The sequence below is a fragment of the Monodon monoceros genome, unplaced genomic scaffold (genome assembly GCF_005190385.1).
Source record: "Monodon monoceros isolate NGI ecotype Baffin Bay Population unplaced genomic scaffold, NGI_Narwhal_1 Super_Scaffold_18, whole genome shotgun sequence".
In the NCBI taxonomy this organism is placed as follows: domain Eukaryota; kingdom Metazoa; phylum Chordata; class Mammalia; order Artiodactyla; family Monodontidae; genus Monodon; species Monodon monoceros.
This window is the reverse complement of record NW_021703774.1, coordinates 85,986,828-86,012,122: the sequence shown is the minus strand read 5'-3', so window position 1 is coordinate 86,012,122 and position 25,295 is coordinate 85,986,828. Positions and strand designations below refer to the sequence as shown.

The window sequence follows — 25,295 nt, the reverse complement described above, 5'->3', positions numbered from 1 at the left end:
TGGAAGAAATGCCCTATATAAGTGATTTAAACTACCATGAGGGTGCAACTCTATCTCTGAGCCCACCCGTGTGTCTATTCACACGTACCCTTTTTCCTCCTAATAAACACTTTATTTGTTTCATTACTTTCTGTCTCTTTGTGGGAATTCATTTCTACAAAGCCAGTGGGCCAGGGCCTTCCTTGACACTGGACACTGTCCCTGGTGGTCTAACGGCTAGAATTCAGCACTCCCACAGCCTGACTCTAGCCAGGTAACAGAAATCCTGCTTCAAGATGCTGCCGGCCAAGGCCACCAGAGATCAGTTAGGACTCTCCCTGGTAGAATAACTAAGATCCCACAAGCCACACAGCGCGACCAAAAAAACCAAAAAAACAAAAACAGTGGGTTCAAGTTCCAATCTGAATTTTGGCTGGGTTCAAATCCCATCTGAGTTGTGTAGTTTCAATAATATTTGGTCTCTTGTCCTCAGTTCCTGAAAACCCTTTAGAGCCATAAGGGGTGAATTGGATGTCATGGCCATATGTGGTTGCCCCATCGACAGCACTGTGAGTGAGAGTATTTCACTTAGAAGGGGCAATGTGTGTGCAAAGACCAAATAGAGAAAGGACTCATCCTGACAGTTATTACCCCTTCTATGATTTTCAAAGGTTTGAGATAAAACCTAAATATTCCTATTTCTTGTTAACAGCTTAAATCTGCTATCAACAAGTTTATGAGGGACTTCCCTGTTGGTCCAGTGGTTAAGAATCCGCCTTCCAGCGCAGGGGACACAGGTTTGATCCCTGGTTGGAGAACTAAGATCCCACGTGCTGTGGGGCAACTCAGCCTGCACACCGCAACTACTGAGCCCTTGGGCCGCAACTACTGAGCCCGTGGGCCACAACTAGAGAGAAGCTTGCGCACCACAACTAGAGAGAAACCTGCACGCTGCAACTAGAGAAGCCCGTGCGCCACAATGAAGAGCCCACGCACCACAACGAAAAGATCCCGCATGAAAAAAAAAATCCCGCATGGCACAACTAAGACCTGACACAGCCAAATAAATTAATAAATATTTTTTTAAAAAGATGTTGCAAGAAGAAAGGCAACTGGACATTCTAAAAACAAATGTTATTTAAAAAAAAAAGTTTATGACCCATCTGCTGAGTAGATCATTCCCATCTGTAACAGTGGCCATGCTGTATGGTTGGCAACCACTCAGAAATGTCTCTGGCAAAACATTGTATCAGAATTTAGATTCCTAATAGGAAGTAAAAAGTTAACTTAGAGACTTAGGAAGAAAGTAAGACTGCAATAACATTTTCAAGGTGAATTTAGAATATTAAAAATATATATATATGCTATTTAGAAAATAGTAATGGCAAACACTAATGCCACAGAATGTGCTACAGTTCTAAGCACTTACATAGATATCAAGAAATTTGATCCTCATGTTACTGAATCGGGTCCCAATGCTCGACTCTTACAAAATCAATACTCACAAGTGTTGATAAAAAGGAAAGTTGCCTTTAATCAGAATGCCAGCAATCTGGGGAGATGGTGGGCTCAACGTCCCCCAATAAACACCTCCAAAGATTCTGCTGGGCCATGAAAGCTTTCAAAGGGAAAACAGGGAAGTAACCTCAGTTAATCATTGAGACAGGGGGTCAGAGTCATTGCCATCCCCCACTGTGTGCAGACTTGTAAACTCCTCATGATCTCTCTTTAGGTGTTATCTTGTTCACACAGTTTGCTCTCGAGATTACTGAAGGGGAAGGTAGGGAAGAGATCTGGTCATCTGTTAATTACTTATTCTTCATTTCTACTTCTTTGATCTACGGAAAGAACCAACAGGTTAGGCAAAGTACTGTGCGATCAAAAGATTTGAAAGGTGTGCTAGGGCCAGAGATGAGTATAGCACGGGGGTGCCTGGTTTACGGTTAGTGGCAAGACAAAAGGGTGCCTCCTGTAGTGAGCTCTTTCCTGCAAAGAGCTTTTTCCTACCCAAAGCTGCTTACACTCATAAAAAAATCTATGAGGTAGGTAATAATAACATCCTCATCTAAACAGATGAGAAAAGGTAAAGAAAAATGAGGTGACTTGCCCAAATTAAAATGATAGAGCCAGAATTTAAATCTAGGTATTCTGGCTCCAGAGTCTGTGCTCTTAGCAACTGTTATACTGACTATGCTCCTTTTTTAACAGCAACATCTCAATTATGTGAAATGATGAAGATAAGGTTTTTTCAGATAACTAGGAGTTAATAATTTAAAACTTAAGTAACTTTAATAATTTTATGTAAATTTTTCTGAAATTTACATGCCTTTTCTAAAATAATCCCATGCCTTAATAACCATAATTTAAATAACTCAGGTTCATTCTTATGAATATGTTATCTTACATTGTGGTTACTCCTCCACCCTTGAATAAAACTGCTGCGTCTTTGAGAGACAAGTCTATCCTTCTCTGACATAAATTAACTTCCTGGATTGTCCTCACATTCATTGAAGACTTTGCATCAGTCTTACTCTCCGACCAAGTAAAACCAATAATTCATTCGTTTCTTCATTCAAGAATATTGTATATATTGAGAAATATATATATTTGGTCTTCATCCCCAGTTCTTGGCACTAGAGCTTCTTAAACCCTTGTTAATTTCCTGAGTGATAGGGGTGACAGGAGAACTTTTGTATAATTTTTGGTCTTAGTCCTCAGTTCCAAAAACAAGAGCTTCTAAGATCCTTCAGATCTCTGGAATGATGAACGTCTTTTGTGTGTGTGTGTGTAATGAGTGTCATTTATACGCTAGTGAGGTGACTCTAGGTGGGCCCCTAGATAGCTTCAGATTCAAACTGGTTGTCAGATAAACCAAATCAGGTAATTTAGAAGGTTGAAACTTTCAGCCCTCCTCCTGACCTCATTGGCCTATGATTTAATCAAGCATCCCAATGTAATAGAACCTCACAAAACCCCTAAGTAATGGAGCTCAGAGGACTTCCAGGTTGATGAAGACATCCATGTGCCCGTATGCTGGTGCACCCCAAACTCCACAGGGATAGAAGCTCCTGCACTGAGGTCCTTTTAGACCTCACCCTATGTACCACTTCATCTGGCTATTCTTTTATAATAAAGGATAATATCCTTCATAATATCCTTTGTAATAGTAAGTAAAGTGTTTCTCTGAGTTCTGTGTGCTGTGATAGGAACTCAGGGAAGGTCAAGGAGGCTGAATGAAGCCTATTTCCTACAAACAAGAAACAGGGGGCACAGAGAGGACTTGTAGCCAGGAGGGCCCCGCAGCGTCCTGCTCCACTTCACCACTGCTTGTGACTGGTGCCTGAAGGTGGGCGGTTTTGTGGGACTGAGCCCTTAACCTGTGCCGTGTGTGCTAACTCTGAGGCGTTAGTGTCAGGATTTAATTAAATTATAGGAGACTCAGTTAATGTCCAAAGAGATGGAAAGATGTTTGGTGGGGGCAGGGGAAACCTCAAGCATTTGGTGTCAAATGTGTTGTGAGCAGTCAGTTTTCTTTTAAATATTTACTTAGTACCCTCAAGGTGTCAATCATTGCCTACTGCTGGGAATAATTAGCTGAAAGACTTAGACCCTCTCTGGTCACTGAAGATGACAAATAAACAGATAATTACAGTGTATTCAGGACTAGCATTTGGCCAGTATGCATTTGTATGGCTGTACTGATTTTTCATATCACCCTGGAAAACAATTTAAGTACTATAATAGTGACAAACAATTCCCCAAACACACTGTTTTCTTTCATGCCTCAGAAGCCTTTGCATAGGCTAGCTCTAACTAAAATATAATTTTTTGCCTAGATAACTCCTAATAATTCTTTTTCCCCTCAGTTTTGTTGAAAAATAATTGATACATATCACTGTGTAAGTTTAAGGCATACAGCATGATGGTTTCATTTACATATATTGTGAAATGATTAAAATAGGTTCAGCTAACACCTAAAGTTCTTAAATCTCAACTCATACCTCATCTCATTCAGTACTTTGAAATCATAACCAAGGAAACAGGGGTAGATTTGTCTAACATCTTTGACTGTTGTTATTACAACCTATGAATTATTTCAGATTTTTAGTTCTTGGGTACTTTAGTCAATGGCTTCTTTTGTTATTTTAGGATTGTGGTTTGTTTTGAACAATAAAATGTTCAAAACATTAGAACATCTAATTTATGTTATTTTAGTTACACATGGCAATTATTTTAATTCTTTACTCATTTAGTCATAGATGATACATGTTTATCAAGCACCTTCTACATGCCAGGCTTTTTTTTTTTTTTTTTAAAGAAATTGATGGAGGGACTTCTCTGGTGGTCCAGTGGGTAAGATTCTGGGCTCCCAATGCAGGGCGCCCGGGTTCAATCCCTGGTGGGGGAACTAGATCCCACATGCATGCCACAACTAAGAAGCCTGCAGGCCACAACTAAGACCTGGTGCAGCCTAAATAAATAAATATTAGAAAGAAAGAGAGAGAGAGAGAGAAAGAAAGAAAGAAAGAAGTTGATGGAAACACAAAGGGCCTAGAGTAACCAAAGGCATTTTTAAAAGAAAGAATGAAGTTGGAAGACCTAACCTACTTGATTTCAAAACCTACTACAGGGGGCTTCTCTGGTGGCGCAGTGATTAAGAATCTGCCTGCCAGTGCAGGGGACATGGGTTCGAACCCTGGTTTGGGAAGATCCCACATGCCGCGGAGCAACTAAGCCCGTGCGCCACAACTACTGAGCCTGCGCTCTAGAGCCCGTGTGCCACAACTACTAAAGCCTGCGCGCCTAGAGCCTGTGCTCCACGACAGGAGAGGCCACTGCAATGAAAAGCCCGCACACCACAACGAAGAGTAGCCCCCACTCGCCACAACTAGAGAAAGCCCGCACACAGCAACAAAGACCCAACGCAGCCAAAAATAAAATAAATTAAAAAAAACTCTACTACAGAGCTGCAGTAATCAAGGTAGTTTGGATTGGTGAAAAGATAAAGATCAATGGAACAGAGCAGAATCCAGAAGTAGGTCCATACATGGTGGGTCAACTGATTTTTGACAAAGGTGCTAAAGCAGTTCAATAGGGAAATAAGTCTTTTCAACAAATGGTGTTGGATCAACTGAATAGCCACGTGGAAAATAAAATGAAAATCAACTCCATCTCACATCATAGGCAAAAATTAACTCAAAATGTGTCAAATCCCAGACTATAAAACTTTTAGAAAATATAAGAGAATATCATTGTAACGTTAAGGCTGGCAGCACTTAGAATGAAAACACAAATCATAAGCAAAACAAAAATTTGATAACTTGCAATTCATTAAAATAAAAAACTGCTATTTGAAAGACACCATCAATAAAATTAAAAGGCAAGGCACAGATTGTGTGAAAACCCTGCAACACATGTATCAAAGGACTTATATCCAGATCATGTAAAAAAACCTTCCAACTCAATAAGACAAACAAACTCATAAGGAAATGGGCAAAAGATTTGCAGTTACTTCACAACAGAAGATATACTAATGCCAGTAAGCACCTGAAATGATGTTCAACATCATTAGCCATAAGGGAAATGTAAATTAAAACCACAGTGAGATACCACTGCACACCCTTAAGAATGACTAAAATTAAAAAAAAAAAATTCATCATACCAAGTGTTGATGAGGATATGGAACAATTGGAACTCTCATACATTGCTGGTGTGAATGTAAAATGGTGCGATCACCTTGGAAAACAGTTTGGCTGTTTCTTAAAAAGTTAAACATATATCTATTATATGTCTAGGTATTTAGCCTATGTCTAGGTATTTAGCCAAGAGAAACAAAAACATCTGCACAAAGACTAGTACACAAATGTCCATAGCAGCTTTATTTGTAATAGCGCAAAATTGGAAATCCAAATGCCTACCAGCAGATAACTGGATAAACAAATAGTGGTAATTCCATACAATGGAATACTACTCAGTAAAAAAATTTCCCAATTGTGATGAAGTGGGAGATTGGAATTGACATATATACACTAATATGTATAAAATGAATAACTAATAACCTGCTGTATTAAAAAATAAATAAAATTCAAAAATTTTTTTAAAAATAAAAAATAAAAACAAACACATATACAGCTTGTTGATACAAGCAACAAGTATGAATACCAAAATTCTTCTGAGTCAAAGAAGCCAGGTAAAAAGGGAACCTAGTGTATGACTGCATTTATCTATTATAATTCAAGAAAATGCAAACTAATCTATATTGACAGAAAGTGGTTGCTGAGGATGGAGTTGGAAGGAGAGATTGGATTACAAAAGGGCACAAGAGAACTTTTGGGGGTGATGTATGGCTGTTACCTTGATTGTGGTGATAGTTTAATGGGTACTGAGATAGACCTAAGAGCCGCCCTCAAAATTTTAACCCCTGAAGTTAGAATTTGAAACCCTAACCCCCAAAGATGATGGTATTAGGAGGTGGGGCCTTTGGGAGGTACTTAAGTCATGAGGGTGGAGCCCTCACCAACAGGATTGGTGCTCTCATAAAAGAAACCTCAGAGAGCTTCCTCATCCCTATAATCTTGTGATTACACAGCTTGAAGGGGTCAGCCATGAACCAGGAAGAGAGTTGTCCCTTGGCCTTGGACTCTCCAGAACTACAGAACTGTGAAAAATACATTTTTGTTGTTAATAAGCTACCCAGACTGTGGTATTTTGTTATGGCCCAAAAAGACTAAGACAATGAGGGTAAATGTGTCAAAACAAAGCAAACCAAAAGTTCCCAGCTTTATCTATGTACAATGTAGTATTCTTAAGTTAAATATAACTTTTTTAAATGGGGATAATAGTTATATATTCAAACTGTTTTAGGGATTCATTGAATATGTCAAACACTTTATCCTACTACCTGGTTTGATACTTAGTTTGATGCCACTGAAACAGATATCAAACTTCAACCTCTCTACTAAGCTTTTCACTCAGAGTGTAGGGGTAAATGAATTTTTAAAGATTTAGGCAATTAGTAGGATTTGGCAATTAGTGTCACTGGGTAACTCAATAAAGTTATTACCAAGGCAAAAAATACACATAAAGGAAGAAGAACTCGGCTCAAAAAAAGTTTTTTTAATTAATTAATTTATTTATTTTTATTTTTGGCTGTGTTGGGTCTTCGTTGCTGCGCACGCTCTTTCTCTAGTTGTGGTGAGCAGGGGCTACTCTTTGTTGCGGTGCACAGGCTTCTCACTGCAGTGGCTTCTCTTGTGAAGCAGGGGCTCTAGGCGTGCTGGCTTCAGTAGTTGTGGCTCACGGGCTCAGTAGTTGTGGCACGCAGTCTCAGTAGTTGTGGCACGCAGGCTCTAGAGCACAGGCTCAGTAGTTGTGGTGCACGGGCTTAGTTGCTCTGCGGCATGTGGGATCTTCCTGGACCAGGGCTCAAACCCGTGTCCCCTGCACTGGCAGGAGGATTCCTAACCACTGTGCCACCAGGGAAGACCCTTCACTGTATTTTTAACTTAGTAATTCATTAGAGGCTGGATCATCTGTTTTCCTTGGGAAGTAAGTTAGTATAAACTAATGTATAGAACAACAAGAAATTACTAGGAAGTTAAAAACCACTTCTGAAAGCTTTAGTTCTCCAATGTAAAATAAAGGAACTAAACAGGATGATCGCTTATGTACTGCCCAGCTATAAATATTAATCACTCCAATCATTCATTTATTTCTCATTTATTTTTCCTTGCATTGTCATACCACTGTCTCCCGGTTTACCTCCTACCTCTCTGCTTGTCTTTTCTCTCCTGCTGGTTCATCAGGTGTGGATTTTCCCTAAGGTTTTTGTCTTATCCCTTTCCCCTCCTCTGTGTATAAGCCACAAATTAAGATCTCCACCTTCAAACTTCCTACTTCAACAGTTCCTGTGCTCTGCAACGGGAGAGGCCACAACAGTGAGAGGCCCGCATACCGCAAAAAAAAGTGCCACGATGAGCAATCAAATAGGATGGAGAATGAAAAACGTCTTTGGATTTTGGCAATTAGGATAACACTGAGTGAGCCATCCAAGGTTTTGAGTAGGGAGTGCTGCACTTTTGGAACGATGACTCTGGCAACACTCTGTGAAGAATGAATTGGAGCCAGAGAATGTTATGAATATTAGCATCTTAAAGTGACTTTGGGGTCATAGATGTAACCCTTGGGTTTAAATGTCATTAAGTTCCTAATGTTTCATCTTGGCATTCCAGGCACTTAGGGGGCCTAATTCCTCTCTAGTCATTACTCTCCCATAAGCATATTTCCCGGCTCCTGTCAACCAGACTACTTACCCTCTAACAAGCTTGATCTTCCCTTCTTCTATATATACTCAGGCTGCTTTCTGTCAATAAAACTGTCCATACCTGCAGAAACTTCAGTGCCTTTTGTAGCCTTCTCTTAGCTCCCAAACACCATGAATCTTCTCTAGGTTAACAGTAGCTTTTGAGAGATGAGACCGATTCTGACTCATTCTCGCACCCACCACCTTCTTCCACCTCTTCTATCCCCAGTCACTCATAGTGCATCCGCAGAATGGAAGTACTCGAGTAGGGAGGAAAGAAGTCATGTAACAAATGGCGCTACAGGTACAGTAGCTCTTTTAATGCTAAAATGGTTTTTTAACAGCCAAGCAAGACGCTATCCCCTTACTGTTGAATAAATTTAGGCTCAAATAATAAGATCTCCAGTCGGACACTACAGCCTAGCGGAGGACAGAAGGACTTTGCATTGCAATCACATGAAGGTGTGAGGTCCTATCATCCCTTCCAGAGAATACGAAAACTGTGAACTCAGGAGGCTCGGTTACTCCACAGGAGTCAAGAGTCACGAATTTGCAAGCACACAGCCATGCGAACGCCTTCCTGCTCGGCTTCCGACAGGAGAAACCGGGGCCGCAGTCCAAACATTAAAACATACAAATTGGACCTAAAACCCCACCCCGGTCCCCAAATTCCGAGCACAAACATCCTAAGAGTTATGCAGCTGAGGCCAGCGCCGCGACCACAGCGTGCACAGAACGCGCGGAACTAGGAAGAGGAATCGCCAGCCCACCTGGGCGTCTCTGATTGGCCGCCGGCTAAGCTTGGAACTCTGGGGCGTGTGCCGTCACATCCGCCGGGGCCGCCATCTTGTTCCCAGGGGCAGTTGGCGGAAGAGATCGCGCTCCCAGGTCGCCGGCTAGCTTTCTGCTTGGATTTCTCGCGGCCTGCGATTCGGCCTCTGCTCTCGACCCGGGGTCCATTCGTCGGTGTCCCGGTTGCCCTCCCTCACCCGGCTGGGGCACAGCGAGGAGGCCCCATCTTCCGACGGCGTTCCATGGAGTAGGGTCCCGGACCGTTGTCCCGAAGAGCGAGATTGAGCTTGGCCCCCTCCCCCTCCCTTCTCCCTCCCTCCTTCCTTCCGCCGCAACATGGCTAACAACAGCCCCGCGCTGACAGGCAACTCGCAGCCGCAACACCAGGCGGCCGCAGCCGCGGCCCAGCAGCAGCAGCAGTGCGGCGGCGGTGGCGCCACCAAGCCAGCAGTCTCGGGCAAGCAGGGCAATGTGCTGCCGCTGTGGGGCAACGAAAAGACTATGAATCTCAACCCCATGATCTTGACCAATATCCTGTCGTCGCCTTACTTCAAAGTGCAGCTCTACGAGCTCAAAACCTACCACGAGGTGGTGGACGAGATCTACTTTAAGGTACGAAGCGTCTGGACCTGGGAGGTGGGGACTAAGTTCCGAGGAGGGGGCACGGAGGAAACGGGCGGAGGCGGCCCCCGAGGTCTGATCATTTGTAAGTGGGGGAGGATTGGGCGGAGGGGTAAGCTGTGGCCAGTAGTCCGCCAGGGAGGGGTCAAACTGGGGCCGCCCTCTCATTTCCTTTTCAGAATTTTAGGGCCGGGAGAGCCCGCCGCCATTGATCTCTCCTCCCCCAATCTCTAGCCCGCCCCGGGGGGGGGGGAGTTGGACGGGAGGAGTGGGGGAGAGGAGAAACGAATAACTTAAGTCTCTCCAGTTTACAGCTTTAAATTTATTTATTTTGACGTGGATCTACTCGGCGCCAACTTGTTGGTGCTTGTCCCGCTCACCCCGGGCCAGGGCGTGTATTGACTTCAGTGTTGGCCTCGTGTTGTTGCTATTCACTATCCGATCCAGACAGGGAAATGGTCAGTGTGTTTGTCGGGTGGGGTGGGAGGGTTGAGGGTGGAGAGGTACAAGTGGAAAAAGATGTACCGAAGGTCTGGAAATTTTCGCAGCAGGAAGTCAGGAGTAAGTGGTCTCAGTCACCTGTGCATTGGGCTTATTTAGAATTATCTGGGCCCTGGGCTTCTGCGGCAGGGTCGGTGCTGGCTTGGCTGTGCTGGGGAGCTCACCTGGCGCCTCCTCACTGCACTCTTGTCTCAGTTCTTGTTTCGTTAGCAGGATTGACTCAGTCTTGCAGCGAGGCTCGGAGCAGCCCAGGGTCGCAGGTAGAGGTATGCATTATTAATCATGCTCAATCGCCATAAATGCATTTCCCTGGTTAAATGAACGGCTAATTAGATTTTTTTTTTTTTTTTTTGGCCACTGGTTTTGGTCTTTTCTTCACGAATTTGGTAGGTTTTCTCCACTTACTTGAAAATTATGTAGTTTTAAAAATATATTCCAGGCCTCCTAAGGTAAATTTATATTTTAAAGGATATTAATAAGTCTTAACAATCTTTAAATACTTAAACTAGGACATCTGATATAATACAATCCATTTTGCCTGTATTGACTCTTAAAAACATTTGACAGACCACATAAAGTATTTTCCGTGACCTGAATATATCTGTAGAGGTGTTAAGGAAATTTTCTTTATTTGCTTTTAGGTTTTGTTTTGTCCACCTTTTCCCCAATTAAGGCCTACTGAGGGATTTTGAGATATTAGTTAGTTTTGATAGAAGATCTTATTTTGAAAATACAGTTCAACTTTGGGTATATAAAGTAAAAGTGAAATTTTGGTGTTCTCTTACAAGAGTATTGTAAATAATTGTAATACTGTGAACTAGTTTTTTTAAAAGGTAATGCCTTTTTCAGAATGGATACAATATGGCGAATATTTAACCCTTAGCTTTATTTATGTAGTAAACTTCAATCAGTTGAAAATAGGGTTCCTGCTCCTTCTGTGGCAGGTTCTGTTTAATAACGTAGGCAGGTGTTAATGCGATAGAGGAAAAGCTTGTTTTCAAATTTCACATAACTGTGTTTTGAAACACTTAAGATTCTACTACAAATTACTTAGATTTAGTTATAACACTAAAGACTCGGGTTTTGTTGTCCATATCAAATAATCATTGAAATGCGTAGGCTTCCAATTTTGTAACTCGATTTTGTATGGCATCCACCCCTTTGGTTAGCCTTTAAGGAATTGAAACATCTTTTTTACAGCAAGCTGGGGGAAGAAGATGAAACAGTAAAGCAGTGCAGTAGTCCACTGAACAAAATAGTGTAGTGCTTACATTTAAATACATGCTTTTCTGTCTGAAGCCACTGAAAAAGACTATGGCGTGTAATCATGGGTGGGTGGAAATAAGGTTTTAGAAATACGTAATGAACGAACAGGATTTCATTTTTGTTGTTTCAAGTTGAGAAACAAATATGGATCTTACTCTCTAAAATACCTTTGTCATATCTGTTGTAGAGCTAATATTCTTTCTTTGCTGTTTTTAGGTGAAGTATGTGGTTTTTATAGGGTGCCCCACCTTAGCAAAGACCTGTATTTTTGAGTATACTCAACATAACAAGTCACGGTTTCTCAGTTTTTGATACAGTTTATATTCTGGGAAAAAATTGAATTAGTTCCTATAATTAGGCTGAAAATAAAGTATACAGTAACAAGAATGACATACGTGTAGGTATGGCCTTTGTAACTTCATCTTCAGTCAGGAATGAACATAATGCCTGATTGTGGTTTTAAAAAAAATGTGTGAATAAAGTTCCATGATTTTGCATCAGAAGTAATTTCTGTTACAGTTTTAGCATGCTTTTTTCTAGTTTCTTCCTTATTTTATAATGTGGAATTTTAAATCACCATAAAATTGAAATATTAAGCTTATTTGAAAGGTTTTTTTGGAATAAATACTTAAACTTTGTTAATACTTTTTGCTTTAAGTTGGAGCATTAAATCCATTTTAAAATGAGAATTATTTTTTAAGCAATTCATAATAAAATACAAATTTGATTATTAATTTTTTTTTTTTTAGAAGTGTATGAGACTAGACATTTCCTGTCTCCACATGTATCTGCTCTCTACAGAGCTACTTTAATGGGATTTCTGCTGTAAACCTGTTGAGGTTTTGTTAAACCCTAGTAGCTTTATTGATGCTGTTTAAATAAGCAGTTTTCAAAGATGGTTTACATACTTAATGTGTGTAAACAAAATGTATACATCATGTCAAAATACCCAACTTCCAGACTTTTAGAAGAGCTGCTCTATTATGGATTGGGGTTTACTCGAATCATATTGTTTAAAAAAATTCGAAGTATGAATGTTTGTTGTGTTTCTCTTTTCTATTTTCAGGTCACACATGTTGAACCATGGGAGAAAGGAAGCAGGAAAACAGCTGGCCAAACAGGGATGTGCGGAGGGGTAAGTAGAAGTACGTGCATTTTTCAGTTTTTCTGTGTCTGATAACTAAGTTTATGTTCAGAAAACTGAAAGTCTTTCAGTTTCATACCAAATTACAATTAGTTTGTGTTTTTTAAAAATCTGAATTCAAGTGTTCCGTGGGGTTAGAAAAACATTTTTTTATGCTTTGTTTTCAGTTCTGGATTATATCTTGTTACTAATACCTAACAGGATTAATCAATTAGTCCTAAGTATCTTTGTTAATTATTTTACAACTCTTTCTTAATTCCTTTCTTTAAAGGTTCGAGGCGTTGGGACAGGAGGAATTGTTTCTACAGCTTTTTGCCTGTTATACAAATTATTTACTCTGAAGTTAACTCGCAAGCAAGTGATGGGTCTTATAACACACACAGACTCTCCATATATTAGAGCCCTTGGATTTATGTATATAAGGTGAGCCTGCATTTCTCTACATTTTCAATAAATATCTCAATTGACCTAAGCCTAATCACTCTTTCATAATTCTAGGTACACACAGCCCCCTACAGATCTATGGGATTGGTTTGAATCCTTCCTTGATGATGAAGAGGTATGTCAACAAGGGTAATAGTTTTCTTCTGATTACTCTCATTTTTTAATAATCTTTTATATATTGGTGGTTTAACATCTTCCAGAATTTTCTGTGCTTAAATTTATTTCACTCACATACTTTTGGAATTAATGTCCTATTATTAAGATTGGGGTGGATTTTATATGTCTTAGGTTAAACTTCTTAAGTTTGATTCTCACATTTCAAAATTGTTTATATGTATTTTGGTAACTATTAAAAATTTTCTCTTCCTAATTGTGTTCTGTGTGTTGTACTGATCTTGACTTGTACAGTTGATAGTGAGTTTTTAAAATTGGCCATGCTCAAGATTGAGATGGTAAGACATGCACATAGAAATATTAATTACTGGGTTTTTTTCTGGAACTTTTCTTTATCCTGTAACTTCTTCCAAACATTAATACTCCGGCTTGCATAGGAATGCAGAATTGAGCTGGGTGGAACTTAAATAGGCTGAAGGTTTAGATGATTTGTTTGAGGTGATCAAAATATTTCAATTCCAGGTTTCTAACTCTTTTATACTATACATTTTTATAAAGTTAGAAGGAAACCTTCTCTTTAATAGTTTAGAATTTTTTTTAATTATGAAACTAGCTTGCCATTCAAGCTTAATAAGGTTGAGCTTGTTACATATGTTCAGAAAGTTATGTTAGAAAACATTACTGTGTCAGATTTAAACCATACATGTATTAAAGTCCAAGATCTCAAAAGGATCTTAACAATGAGCACTGTTGTCCATATATCAATCCCCACCACTACTTTATATTTTAAGGTTCATAAAGTAAACTGAGTGGTGTTTTAGTCGACCTGTTTAAAACGTTGATCCAAAGAATTGGTTGAATTAAAGGATAGTTCTAATGGAAATCTTTCTAGTGTGTTTTTATTATTACATGCATAGCTAAAAAAATCTCACTCATGTAGACATGGAGAATTTTTCTCTGCATTTTTTTGGCCTATTTACGAGCTGTTTAATATCTCAGAAGAGGCCAAAAGTGTGTTAGGTGATAAATCACAATCTATAAAGTTTTTTCTTTTTAGGTGAGATTTTGCAGGCTGAGACACTTTTTCCCTTCTATATTTAAAAAGCATGTCCCGCTTCATAATTGGTATTAGGCTTGTTTCTGAATGCTTCTGTTTAATCTGTTTTTTATTGTGTTTACAAACCTGAGGCTCTCTGTTTAAGCTAACTTATTGTTTTCTTCCTTAGATATCTGCAGCGATTATATTTGGAAATACTGTATATCTGAACACTTAAATGTGTGTGAGTGCAAGCAGTTTTACCTTTAGCTCTTGTTTTCCTGTTTAGATAACAAATCTCACTTTCCTTGTGTGCTTGCACTATAGGTTTGGGACTGACAATAGCTGACTAACATGTCCTGAGCTGTGAGAGGGCATAGCAAGAAGGCCTTCATGCGGTAATGACCCTTTTCAGAGACAATGGTCATCATGGATTATGCGTTTCCAATTATTTGTTCATTTATTTATTTTCTACATAACTCTAAATTAGAAACCTCACTGCTTCATGGCAGTTGGTTTGCTATTGCTTCCAGTTTTATTAGGGCTTCATTTTATATTAGAGCTGTTAAAAGATAATCTTTAGACAGGAATTGTTTGAAGCAGTTCATATGTAGCTAGGTTACACTGCTAGGAATGATGTGTGCAAACGTGTCCACAGAAATAAAGTATATACTTAGTAGGTATGTGGAATGTAAATTGTTGATTGTTCCAAATAGTTTAGTAATGTAGGGGGGTGTTTCATATTCTTGTTAACTGAGTGAAGTCACTTCTCTTTCTGTCCATGAGGCTGCAGGGTTTGTTCTCACCTGCATGCACACACTAAGCCCAGATATTTCTCTGTATCATTCATTACCAGATTAGAAAGGTACACAAATTGAAATTTTTCTGTTAGAATTTTTTTGTATTTGAGATTCCAAAGATGGTTATATTTTTATAGTATTCTTGTGTTTATTGAGATAATTTTTTTTGACGGCCAGGGTATCTTTTGTGTTTCTGTAGGACCTAGATGTGAAGGCTGGTGGAGGCTGTGTAATGACCATTGGAGAAATGCTACGGTCTTTTCTCACAAAACTGGAGTGGTTTTCCACCTTGTTTCCAAGAATTCCGGTTCCAGTTCAGAAGAATATCGATCAACAGATTAAAACCCGACCAAGAAAAATCAAGAAAGATGGAAAGGAAAGCGCTGAGGAAATAGACAGACATGTTGAACGCAGGCGTTCAAGGTGATGTGACTCTTGAGTTACACTTATTTTTAAAATATGCTTTACACAAAGGTTCTGTTTGTCACCTTTTTCCCACTTTCTGCCCTTCAGGGCATTTTCCACAAAATTATGCATCTGTAAATGAGAACAGGCAAATATTTTGCTTTAATTACTCTTGACATGTAACACTGATGGAAGTTAAATTTTTATGGTATGTTTTATTCATTCAAGTTTTTTTCTCCCCCACCCCCACTTTCCTAAATATTAGGTCTCCAAGGAGATCACTGAGTCCACGGAGGTCCCCAAGAAGATCCAGAAGTAGAAGCCATCATCGGGAGGGCCATGGGTCTTCTAGTTTTGACCGAGAATTAGAAAGAGAGAAAGAACGCCAGCGACTAGAGCGTGAAGCCAAAGAAAGGGAAAAAGAAAGGCGAAGATCCCGAAGTATTGATCGGGGGCTAGAACGCAGGCATAGCAGGAGTAGGGAAAGACATAGAAGCCGTAGTCGAAGTCGTGATAGGAAAGGGGATAGAAGGGACAGGGATCGGGAAAGAGAGAAAGAAAATGAGAGAGGTAGAAGACGAGATCGTGACTATGATAAGGAAAGAGGTAATGACCGAGAAAAGGAGAGGTCAAGAGAACGGTCCAAGGAACGGAGAAGTAGGGGTGAGGTAGAAGAAAAGAAATATAAAGAAGACAAAGATGATAGGCGGCATAGAGATGACAAAAAAGATTCCAAGAAAGAGAAAAAACATAGTAGAAGTAGAAGCAGAGAAAGAAAATATAGAAGTAGGAGTAGAAGTAGAAATGCAGGGAAACGAAGTAGAAGTAGGAGCAAAGAGAAATCAAGTAAACATAAAAATGAAAGTAAAGAAAAATCAAATAAACGGAGTAGAAGTGGCAGTCAAGGAAGAACTGACAGTGTTGAAAAATCAAGAAAACGGGAACATAGCCCCAGCAAAGAAAAATCTAGGAAGCGTAGCAGAAGCAAAGAACGTTCCCACAAACGAGATCACAGTGATAGTAAGGACCAGTCTGACAAACATGATCCCCGAAGGAGCCAAAGCATAGAACCAGAGAGCCAAGAAAAACAACATAAAAACAAAGAGGAGACTGTGTGAAAATTTTTTGTAAAAGTGGATCACATTGAATCCTATAAATGTTGGGTTAAATCTGCTTTTTTTTTTTCCTCCCAAGTTGAGATTGTGCAGTAGTTACACACTCTTCAAGCTCCCTGTAGGCTGCATTTTCATTTCCTCTTTTGTGTAGGGAAGTGCCTTTGTAATCCCATTTATTGCATTGATGTTTTCACCCAACTGTTGAGTTTGATACATGATGCACAGATTGTTCTTGCATTTTATTGTTTGTTTTTGAGATGTACAGTCTGTACATATGTCCTGAAAATGTTTTAATTCCGTTGGCATGGTTGCCATGTTGGTTAAATTTGTATAAGGCAATAAAATGCCACTAATTCTATTTTTGTTTTGTAGGTGTGGGATTATGGTTTGTGTACTGAAGTTAGCATGACTGTGCTTTTCGTAATAGAATGCTAAAAACTATGAAAATGGATCTTGGATGTCTATTATAGGAGAATTTCATGCTTTCAGTGTACATGAAGGCAGCAGTTGTAGGATTAACATTCTTGTCCACTGTATATTATCTTGGAAGGCTCTTGTTAATATGTTAAACCTAATATTCTCCACAATTAACTTTAGAGAGAATTTAGGAGAAGTTAGTTTCTGATGCAGAGGTTTCAATTAGGCTGTGATTTGATCAAAAGTCCTTTTAGCATTCTACCTCAAAGGGACACTATTAGTATGCCTAAAATTTATTCACTTAGTTTTCCTTTTTTATTTGAAAAAATACATGACATGTAATCTTTTTCTTGAATTTTTCAGAGTTTAAAGTACTATATAAAAGGAGAAATTAATGTCTAAAGTCTAGCATTCTTGCAGCAACCCTATACTAACGTGAAATTGGGAGAGGGTGGGGCAGATGAGTAGAGAAATAGATGTAAGCCTCAAGCTTCCAAAGCATTTTTATAAATGGAAAATACTTAAATTATGAAACAGCTTGATATAGTGTCCTTTTTTTAAATTCAAAACTTTTTTTTATTGATAATGAAGATTGCTGTTTGAGTTTTTAAACTTAATCTAGAACAGAGAAGTATTAAAAGTAATGCTATGCTGCATTATTTAAGATAATCAGCAAATTATTTGATAGATTGTTCTTATGACTTGTATTCTGATTACAGAGAAGGATCATGAGTGTGGAATAAATACTGGATTAAATCCTTTATCCTGGGTGTCGGCTTTCCCCCATTTGTTAACATTTATAAGGTATTTTTACTGTGGAAATAGAATGTAAGTAGAGTCACACTTTGTGTAGAGGGATATCTTAGCGCCCAGATGACAAGTGAATTTTAAATGTGTAGATAGAATTGGATGTATGTGATAGCCAGTAATCCTTACTACAGTTCTTAATGGCAGTTCCCTTTGTCCTTGGGTGTTATGTGTGTCACTAGGTTGTTCCTTGGATTGGATGATTACTTAGTTTCACATCAGAGGTCCTTATTGAGGGACTTTGCACTTGGATTACATATTAGAATTTAAAATTTGGACTTGAAGGAACTTTTAAAAGATAACTCATCCATTTCTTTTTAGAACAGAGAAATAGAGGTCCAAAGTGATTTGTTCAGTCATTGCTAGGACTAAAAGTGAGTCTTCCTCACAGTGTATACCATATTAACATTTTTTTTATCTCACTGTTCATATTGGCCAACTGATGGGCACCCAGAAGCCACCTTGCAAAAAGTGTTAAATGGGACAAAGGAGTACATTTGGAAAAGTCCTTCATATGTGGGCTTAACATTTGTACCTACCTAACTCCAGAAAAATCTCATTAAATGAAGGAATTCTTCTATGAAAATGCTATGTTTTTTCTTTTAACAGTAGAATATTCAGTCATCTTCTAAACTGAGCATCAAGTGAATTAACACTACACATGTAGAAATTAGAAACTGTTCCTGAGTGATGAAAGCCAATAGATTTATCTTTGAAAATTTTAGCATACCTAAATGGATGGTGCTACTCCTTTGAATATAGTTCTACCTGAAATATAATTAATTGTGTGTTTTGGTAAAAAGTGGAAACTATTTTAAATAGAAGCGAAAATATCACACAGCATTTGATTTCCTATGATTTTTTTTTTAAAGTTTGCTTTTGAGGAGCATTTTGGTATATAGAACATGTAAATACTACTACTTAATGCCGGATATATGCATGACTTAATTTGGAGAGTAGCTTTCTAAAAGACTGCAAAAACAAGTGGCTCTGAAAGGTGTCTCAGGATTGTTTCTTGCAATCTGAGAAAACTTAAAAAGCTTTTGATAGTTTAACTAGCAACCTCCATCCAGTTTTCTCAACTTATTAAAATGATTTCACCTTTTCATGTATCAGTATGTTTCATCTGTGTTCTAATGTTCAGTTTGCAATTAAATCCTATACATGAGCTAGTATATTATCAGCCTTGAGATTTAAATACAAAATTTGCATTTTAATACTCCCCAATTTATAATCTATTAGTTGGATTTAGTTCTTCTAAGGTAGTGGTCTTAACCTGAGTTATAGGCTCCTATTTAGGAATCTAATGAAAGCTACAGATTTTTCAATCTGTGATTAGGTATTTTGTAGTTAGGAATAAACAGCAAATTTGGGAGCTGAGAATGTTCCAGAGGCAATAGCTGCTGGGGTGTTTTTTACTTAAAAGACAAAGTGGGAGGGGAAAAAAAGCTAATGGCATTCACTTAATTCCCTTCCCCCTGAAAGTTATTCTTTATGAATAGAAGTTTTTGATTTGAACAGTTGGAAATGAGGCCCAGACACTGGCAGTTTATAAGTTTTTCAGCTGATTTCTAGTGTGCAGCCTCGATATATACACTGACTAGTTGGTCAGTTCTCACTGATTATATTGTTCAGCTGGTGGACTTTAAGTTGGTTCTGGTCCTGATCTGATTCTATCATCCTGTTAATGTTGGATTCAGCCTTGAGTGGCTAACCCAATGACAGCATATAAGGTAGAGCTGAAATTATAGGGAAGGAACACTTCCTGATAGTCTCTGAAATTCATCATATCCTGTGAGATCTCCTTGAACCCTGCAAATAGTTCTGAAGTGGCATTTTTCACTTTAGGATCATTGGCCATCAACATTTGTCAACTGTAGGAAACATGACAGCATGAATACAATCAACTGGAAATCTTCACCATTGTAGCTGACTTGAAATCCATTATTCTGTTTCTCAGAGCATTGATAGTTGAATTTCTGTTACATAATCACGATCCATAATGTATTGCACAGGTAAAATGTATTCAGGTTTGGGGGGTGGTGTCTTTTCAGCCTACTGGAAAAATGAGTTACTTGTTCAAGATAAACAGCTGACCTTTTTTGCATTTCATGTAACATATAAGCCATGACGTTTTATTACAAGAATCAGGAAAAGTAGGGAATTCCCTGGCAATCCAGCGGTTAGGACTCCTTGCTCTCACTGCCGAAGGCCTGGGGTCAGTCCCTGGTCGGGGAACTAAAATCCCACAAGCCGCGTGGTGTGACCAAAAAAAAAAAAGAATACGGAAAATCCTCATGTAAGCTTCCCTAATCTGCAAGCACCTAAAGTCCGCAAATCTATAAAGCTTGTTTTCCTTTGTCAGTACTTTTTCTAGCCATTCTGAAGCCGAATTATTTCTCTATTGAGTCAGTGGATTTAGCCACCACCCACAAATAAATTCCTAACGTTTTGAATAAACTAAGTGAAAACAAAAAATGACAGTGCTTGCCGGCAAGAGAAGTACTCTTGCCCTCTCTCCTTCCCTCCTATTTAGAAATTCTGAAATCACCAGTGTCCTTGATATTCAATAGTACCAAAAGAGGAAATTTCTTAGATGCTGGACTCATCTAAGCCAATCCAAGTACTGATCCAGTGAACATTTCTTCCGGAATGAAGTGCTCTGTCTCTGACCCCTGTTCTGGGAAATTGCATTATACTGAGCCTTGTGTAGGGACCACCACTGATTTGTAGATGTGCCGGTTATCTATTTCTTGGCTCCTAAGTCCACCCTTCATTGCTCTGCTTTGTGATACAGGAGCTAAGCCCTTTAAATATTTCTCTTTTGCTTGCTGGCAAGTTTTGTTAAGCTTGTCAGAAGATACTGAAGGGATGCTGCAGAAGAAAGGAGCTTCTCTTCCTGGTTCTTGGTGTGTTTTCTTTTCAGTGTGTTTTCTTTTTTCTTGCTTTTGCGGTGTGTGGGGGCCAGTGGCATGTAGGACACCCAGTGGCACCTCAAAAGAGGGTGTTTCCCAGCAGGTCCATTGGTCCCCCTGCCGGCTTCCCAGCATGTCTTGGTGCACCAGCTGGCAACTTCCCAATAAGTCTTGGCACACCCAGTGGGGTGCCTTCCTAACTAGTTTTGTTGACAACGCCCTCCTCTCCAGCCCTGGGCTTCAGTGGGTCGCAGCCACACCCTCTCCAACAAAATCTGAATCTCAGCCTTGCAATGGAAACTTCAAAATTTGCTCCTTCGTTGGGTCCTCTGCCTCAGTCCTAGAGGTAGTGGCTGCTCCTATAGCCGCTATTTCTGTATTCTTAAGAGCTTTCTTTACCCTTAGTAATTAATCCCCTGTTGCTTGTTAGTAATTCTTTATATAAAATTTTCCTTGTTCAAATTACTGTGTGTTTTCTGTATCCCCCCTGACTGATACAGTGGATTAAGATACCAGTCATACGGGAGCCACTTCATTAGTTTGGTTGATAACCCCTGATGTAGTCCAGTATAAAGGACTCAACCCAGTAAATTTGTTGAGAATTATGTAAATGAATCAGACTGGCCCCTTCTAGAATTTTGACTGAGAGCTAAAAATTGTCCAGTCCTTAGAAGAATGAACAAGACTTGTATAGCTGTGATATGAAGAGGCTCATGTGAAAGAGATACCACGATAAATAACTACCCTGAAGCTGCCTCGCTTCTTGCTGGCTTTCTAGTGTTTTTTGTTTTCCAGTATGGTCAGTGGGTATTCTTGCAATTCCTCTGTTTCCCATAAGATAGCCTGAGTTTCTCTTCCTCGGAACCATGAGCCTAACTCTAGTTTGTTCTGTTGTAACCACCAGGGATCCCTGATCAGTGAAGGTCTTCCTGTCAATTTCCTTGACATTTAATTCTTATCTGTCTGCACTCGGCACCAGTAAGAAAATGTCATCTACTTGATTGGACTTGGCAAGGAAGTCAAAAAAGAAGTCCTAGGTACAATTCCTTTTCCTTGGTAGAAATGGTCTCCCCAAAAGCAAAAGGGGGAGGTACAGGTGTAGTGGAAGGATGGAGTATGAATGAGGACAACCGTAAATCTCATAGTGTCCAGTCTTTTCCTGGACAATCAAGTCTACTCGGTATTCCTTCTATATCACTAAACAATTCTTTTTATTTCCCCTACAATGGGTATTTCAAAGCTTCACTAGTTTCTTAAGTCCCCTACTCCACCTCCATACTCATACTCACTTCACGTAGAGACTATGAAGTGGGAAGTCCCTATACTTTCTGCCTTCTCTTCCCCAAACTATAAGATTAGCTGCAGTCACATCTATCCCATTTTCCTCCTTATTTCTCTCTATCCTTCTGTTAAATGTTGCAAATTCTGCCCTAAGCTTATGCCTTATGCTTATACCTTATTCGTTCATTGGTGTGGCAGAGACTGCCCACTGTTAAGTCTCCATTCTTCCCTTCTTCCATAGCAATAGAATTTTTTGACTGTGTATGCCTTTTTTTTTTTCCTTTCAGCTCAGTTGACATAGCCATGAGACCAACTTCTGACCAACAGGATGTAAGTGGCAGAAGGAACCTTTCTTAAGAGCTTACTGGCATATAGTTCATCTTTTCCCTCTCCCCTTACTGAATTCTGCTGCTTAGAAATTTGATATGATACCTGGAGCTTTATCTTGGATCAATAAAAAGAAGGCCTCATTCTAGAGATGAGCAACTAAAGAATTGAAAGGAGCCTGGGTCTCTGACTCCATGGACTAGAATTGCCATACACTCCTGGATGCTCTGCTCCAATATTTTATATCAGAAAGAAACTTCTGTTTAAGCCACTTTCTTTACAGGTTTTCTGTCACTCTCAGCGAAACAAATCCTAGCGTTACAGATTTGAAATCTGGAATTGTATACTAAGTAACAAAAACTAAAATATTTAACGTTAGCTTAATAAAGGAGGTTAGATGTCAAGAAACATGGACACAGGTATTGTGGGTTAGAAAGCTGATGACTTGTTATACAGCATCCTAACATTTTCTCTCTCTTTCATTTCAACCCCTTGTCTTTTTTTTTTTTTAACCTTTTTTTAAAAATTTATTCATTTTTGGCTGAGTTGGGTCTTCGTTGCTGCACGTGGGCTTTCTCTAGTTGCGGTGAGTGGCGGCTGCTCTACCTTGCGGTGCGCGGGCTTCTCATCGCTGTGGCTTCTCTTGTCGCAGAGCACGGGCTCTAGGCGCGCGGGCTTCAGTAGTTGTGGCTCACAGGCTCCAGAGCGCAGGCTCAGTAGTTGTGGCGCACGGGCTTAGTTGCTCCACGGCATGTGGGATCTTCCCGGACCAGGGATAAAACCCGTGACACCTGCATTAGCAGGCAGACACCCAACCGCTGCGCCATCAGGGACGTTCTTGTCTTTTATTTTTCAGCCCTTCTCTTGGACTTTGGATGATTGACTAATCTTGATTCTCCTAGTATTACCCCATTAGTACACTAAGAATGTTTAAACAGACTCACTTTTATTATTTTTTTTAAATTTTTAAACTTGATTTTTAAATTTTATTCATTTATTTTTTGGCCACGCCGTACAGTTTGCAGGATCTTAGTTCCCCAACCAGGGATTGAACTTGGTCCCGGCAGTGAAAGCACTGAGTCCTAACCACTGACTGGACCACCAGGGAATTCCCTAAACAGACTCACTCTTATAACTGCTTCACCTCTTCATCGTCTTAGCTCCGTACCCCTCAGGACCAAAACTCAAGCATTTACTGCTTTGCGGAGTCCCATTCCTGAAAAGAGAATTTCAGACAGTTGGTAAGCTTAGTAATTCAAAATTTTAAAGTAAATTTATATTACAAAACAACTGCTTTATATGCATTGTTTCTCCATGGAATGGCTCAGCAATAAAACATAACCTGTTTGACAACAACTAAGAAGTTGACATTAGCCAGAAATCAGTAGCTAACATAAAATCATTGTCCTTCCAGATCATTGTTTCTCCCTTTTCCCTGAACCTCCCAGCTCCTCTAAGGTTCATGTCATCAGATTATACCATCCATTATCCCTCAGTTGTTCATGTCATTCACAGACCTCAAAAGATACTCCCCTAGTATTTTAATCCTTAGAGTTTAACAAACGTCTCAATACCTCTTTCCTCACTACTGTTAGAATTCTTAGTAATTCCAATACCCACTGAACAATCTTTCCAATTCTTGGGCCTCTCAGTTTCTTGATCGCCTGACTTCCAATGATGTTTTTCTTCCACCTGACCTCAGCTGCCATTTCCCATGGTTACATCCTAAAACTGGCCCATCATCAATAACTGAAACTTCTCCGGAGTTTCCATTTCAAACATCCCATTTTCTACTCACCAACTCCTCCATTTTCTGCTTACTTCCCTCTCATATCCTTTCCGACAATTCTTTAACTCCACTGGGTTCTCCAGCCTATTGCTCCTGCTGACTTTTCACTCTGCATTGCAGTCCCCCCTGCCTCCGTGGTAGTGAGACATGGCAGCAAGCCTCACTTCCTTGCCCACCCAGCTTAGTTTCCACAGTCCAATGTTATAAATCACTTCCTTGTAAACACTCTCAGTTCCCTTGCTGCAGTCTCTCTCCATCATACTTGTCTAGTAATACCCTAGTCCTACTTAAATACAACTCAGCCTACTCTGTGCCTGCACATGACCAGAAAAAATACACAATCATGCTGACTGGCATCTCTTTGAATCCATGACCATAAACCTCTGGAACTCTGGGTTTGTGTGAACCTGAGAGTGGGGCCTCCTTAAAATTTTGCTCCCTAGGTGCCTCTCTAGTCTCACCCTCCCCCGACCCTGGTAGATGCCATAGTGCACCATTCAGCTCTCCCCTCCTGAAATCAGGCAAGGCGAAACTATATTTGTTCATCTCCCAGTCTTTAGATGTGGACACCCCAGGGCAGAGGTTGTGACTTTGAGCAAGGCAGCTCTTAGCTAAGGGCAAGCCTGAGAAAGACTCAACTAAACTCAGCTAGCCCTTCCTCTTCCCTCTGTCTGGCATGCTCTTTTCCTAGGTTTCCAAGGGACTCATCCTCACTTCCCTGATGCCCATGCTCAAGCACCTCATTGCTGGAGAAGTCCTCTCTGACCATGGTACACAAACTAAACTCTATCCCTCAATATTCTCTCCTGTTACTCTGCTTTATTTTTCTTCATAACATTTAGCAACACCTGACATTAGATAGTTCTAACGTTAGCTGCTTCTTTTGGCCTTCCTCTGCTAGAGTGTGTGTTCCATGAGCATAGAGCTCTGGTTTGCTTATGTTTATATCCCCAGTGTCCAGAACAATGCCTGGTATACAGTAGGTACTCCATATACACTTGTTAAATGCACAAATGAAAATGCCTTGAATTCATAGTAGTCAACTCATAGAAGACAGAGTGGTTTAGTAGAAAGATCTCAGAGCACTGAGTTAGACTGATTTTTTTAAACAACTTCAGTGGTGTAAAACTGACATACCATAAACTGCACATATTTATAATATAAACTCAATGTTTTGACATATGTATACACACATGAAACCATTACAATAATTCAGATAATGAACAAATGCTTCCTCCCC

General features: G+C 39.7%; 1 protein-coding gene across 1 annotated transcript; it reads left to right on the top strand.

Moving 5' to 3' along the window:
* Positions 1–9,131: 9,131 nt before the first annotated feature.
* On the top strand, positions 9,132–16,537 carry PRPF38B (pre-mRNA processing factor 38B). Its single transcript, XM_029229153.1, has 6 exons — positions 9,132–9,685; positions 12,528–12,596; positions 12,877–13,028; positions 13,104–13,164; positions 15,199–15,422; positions 15,670–16,537. The coding sequence occupies exons 1-6, from the start codon at positions 9,410–9,412 to the stop codon at positions 16,520–16,522; spliced, it is 1,635 nt and encodes a 544-aa protein (XP_029084986.1). The 5' UTR covers positions 9,132–9,409; the 3' UTR covers positions 16,523–16,537.
* Positions 16,538–25,295: the final 8,758 nt, after the last annotated feature.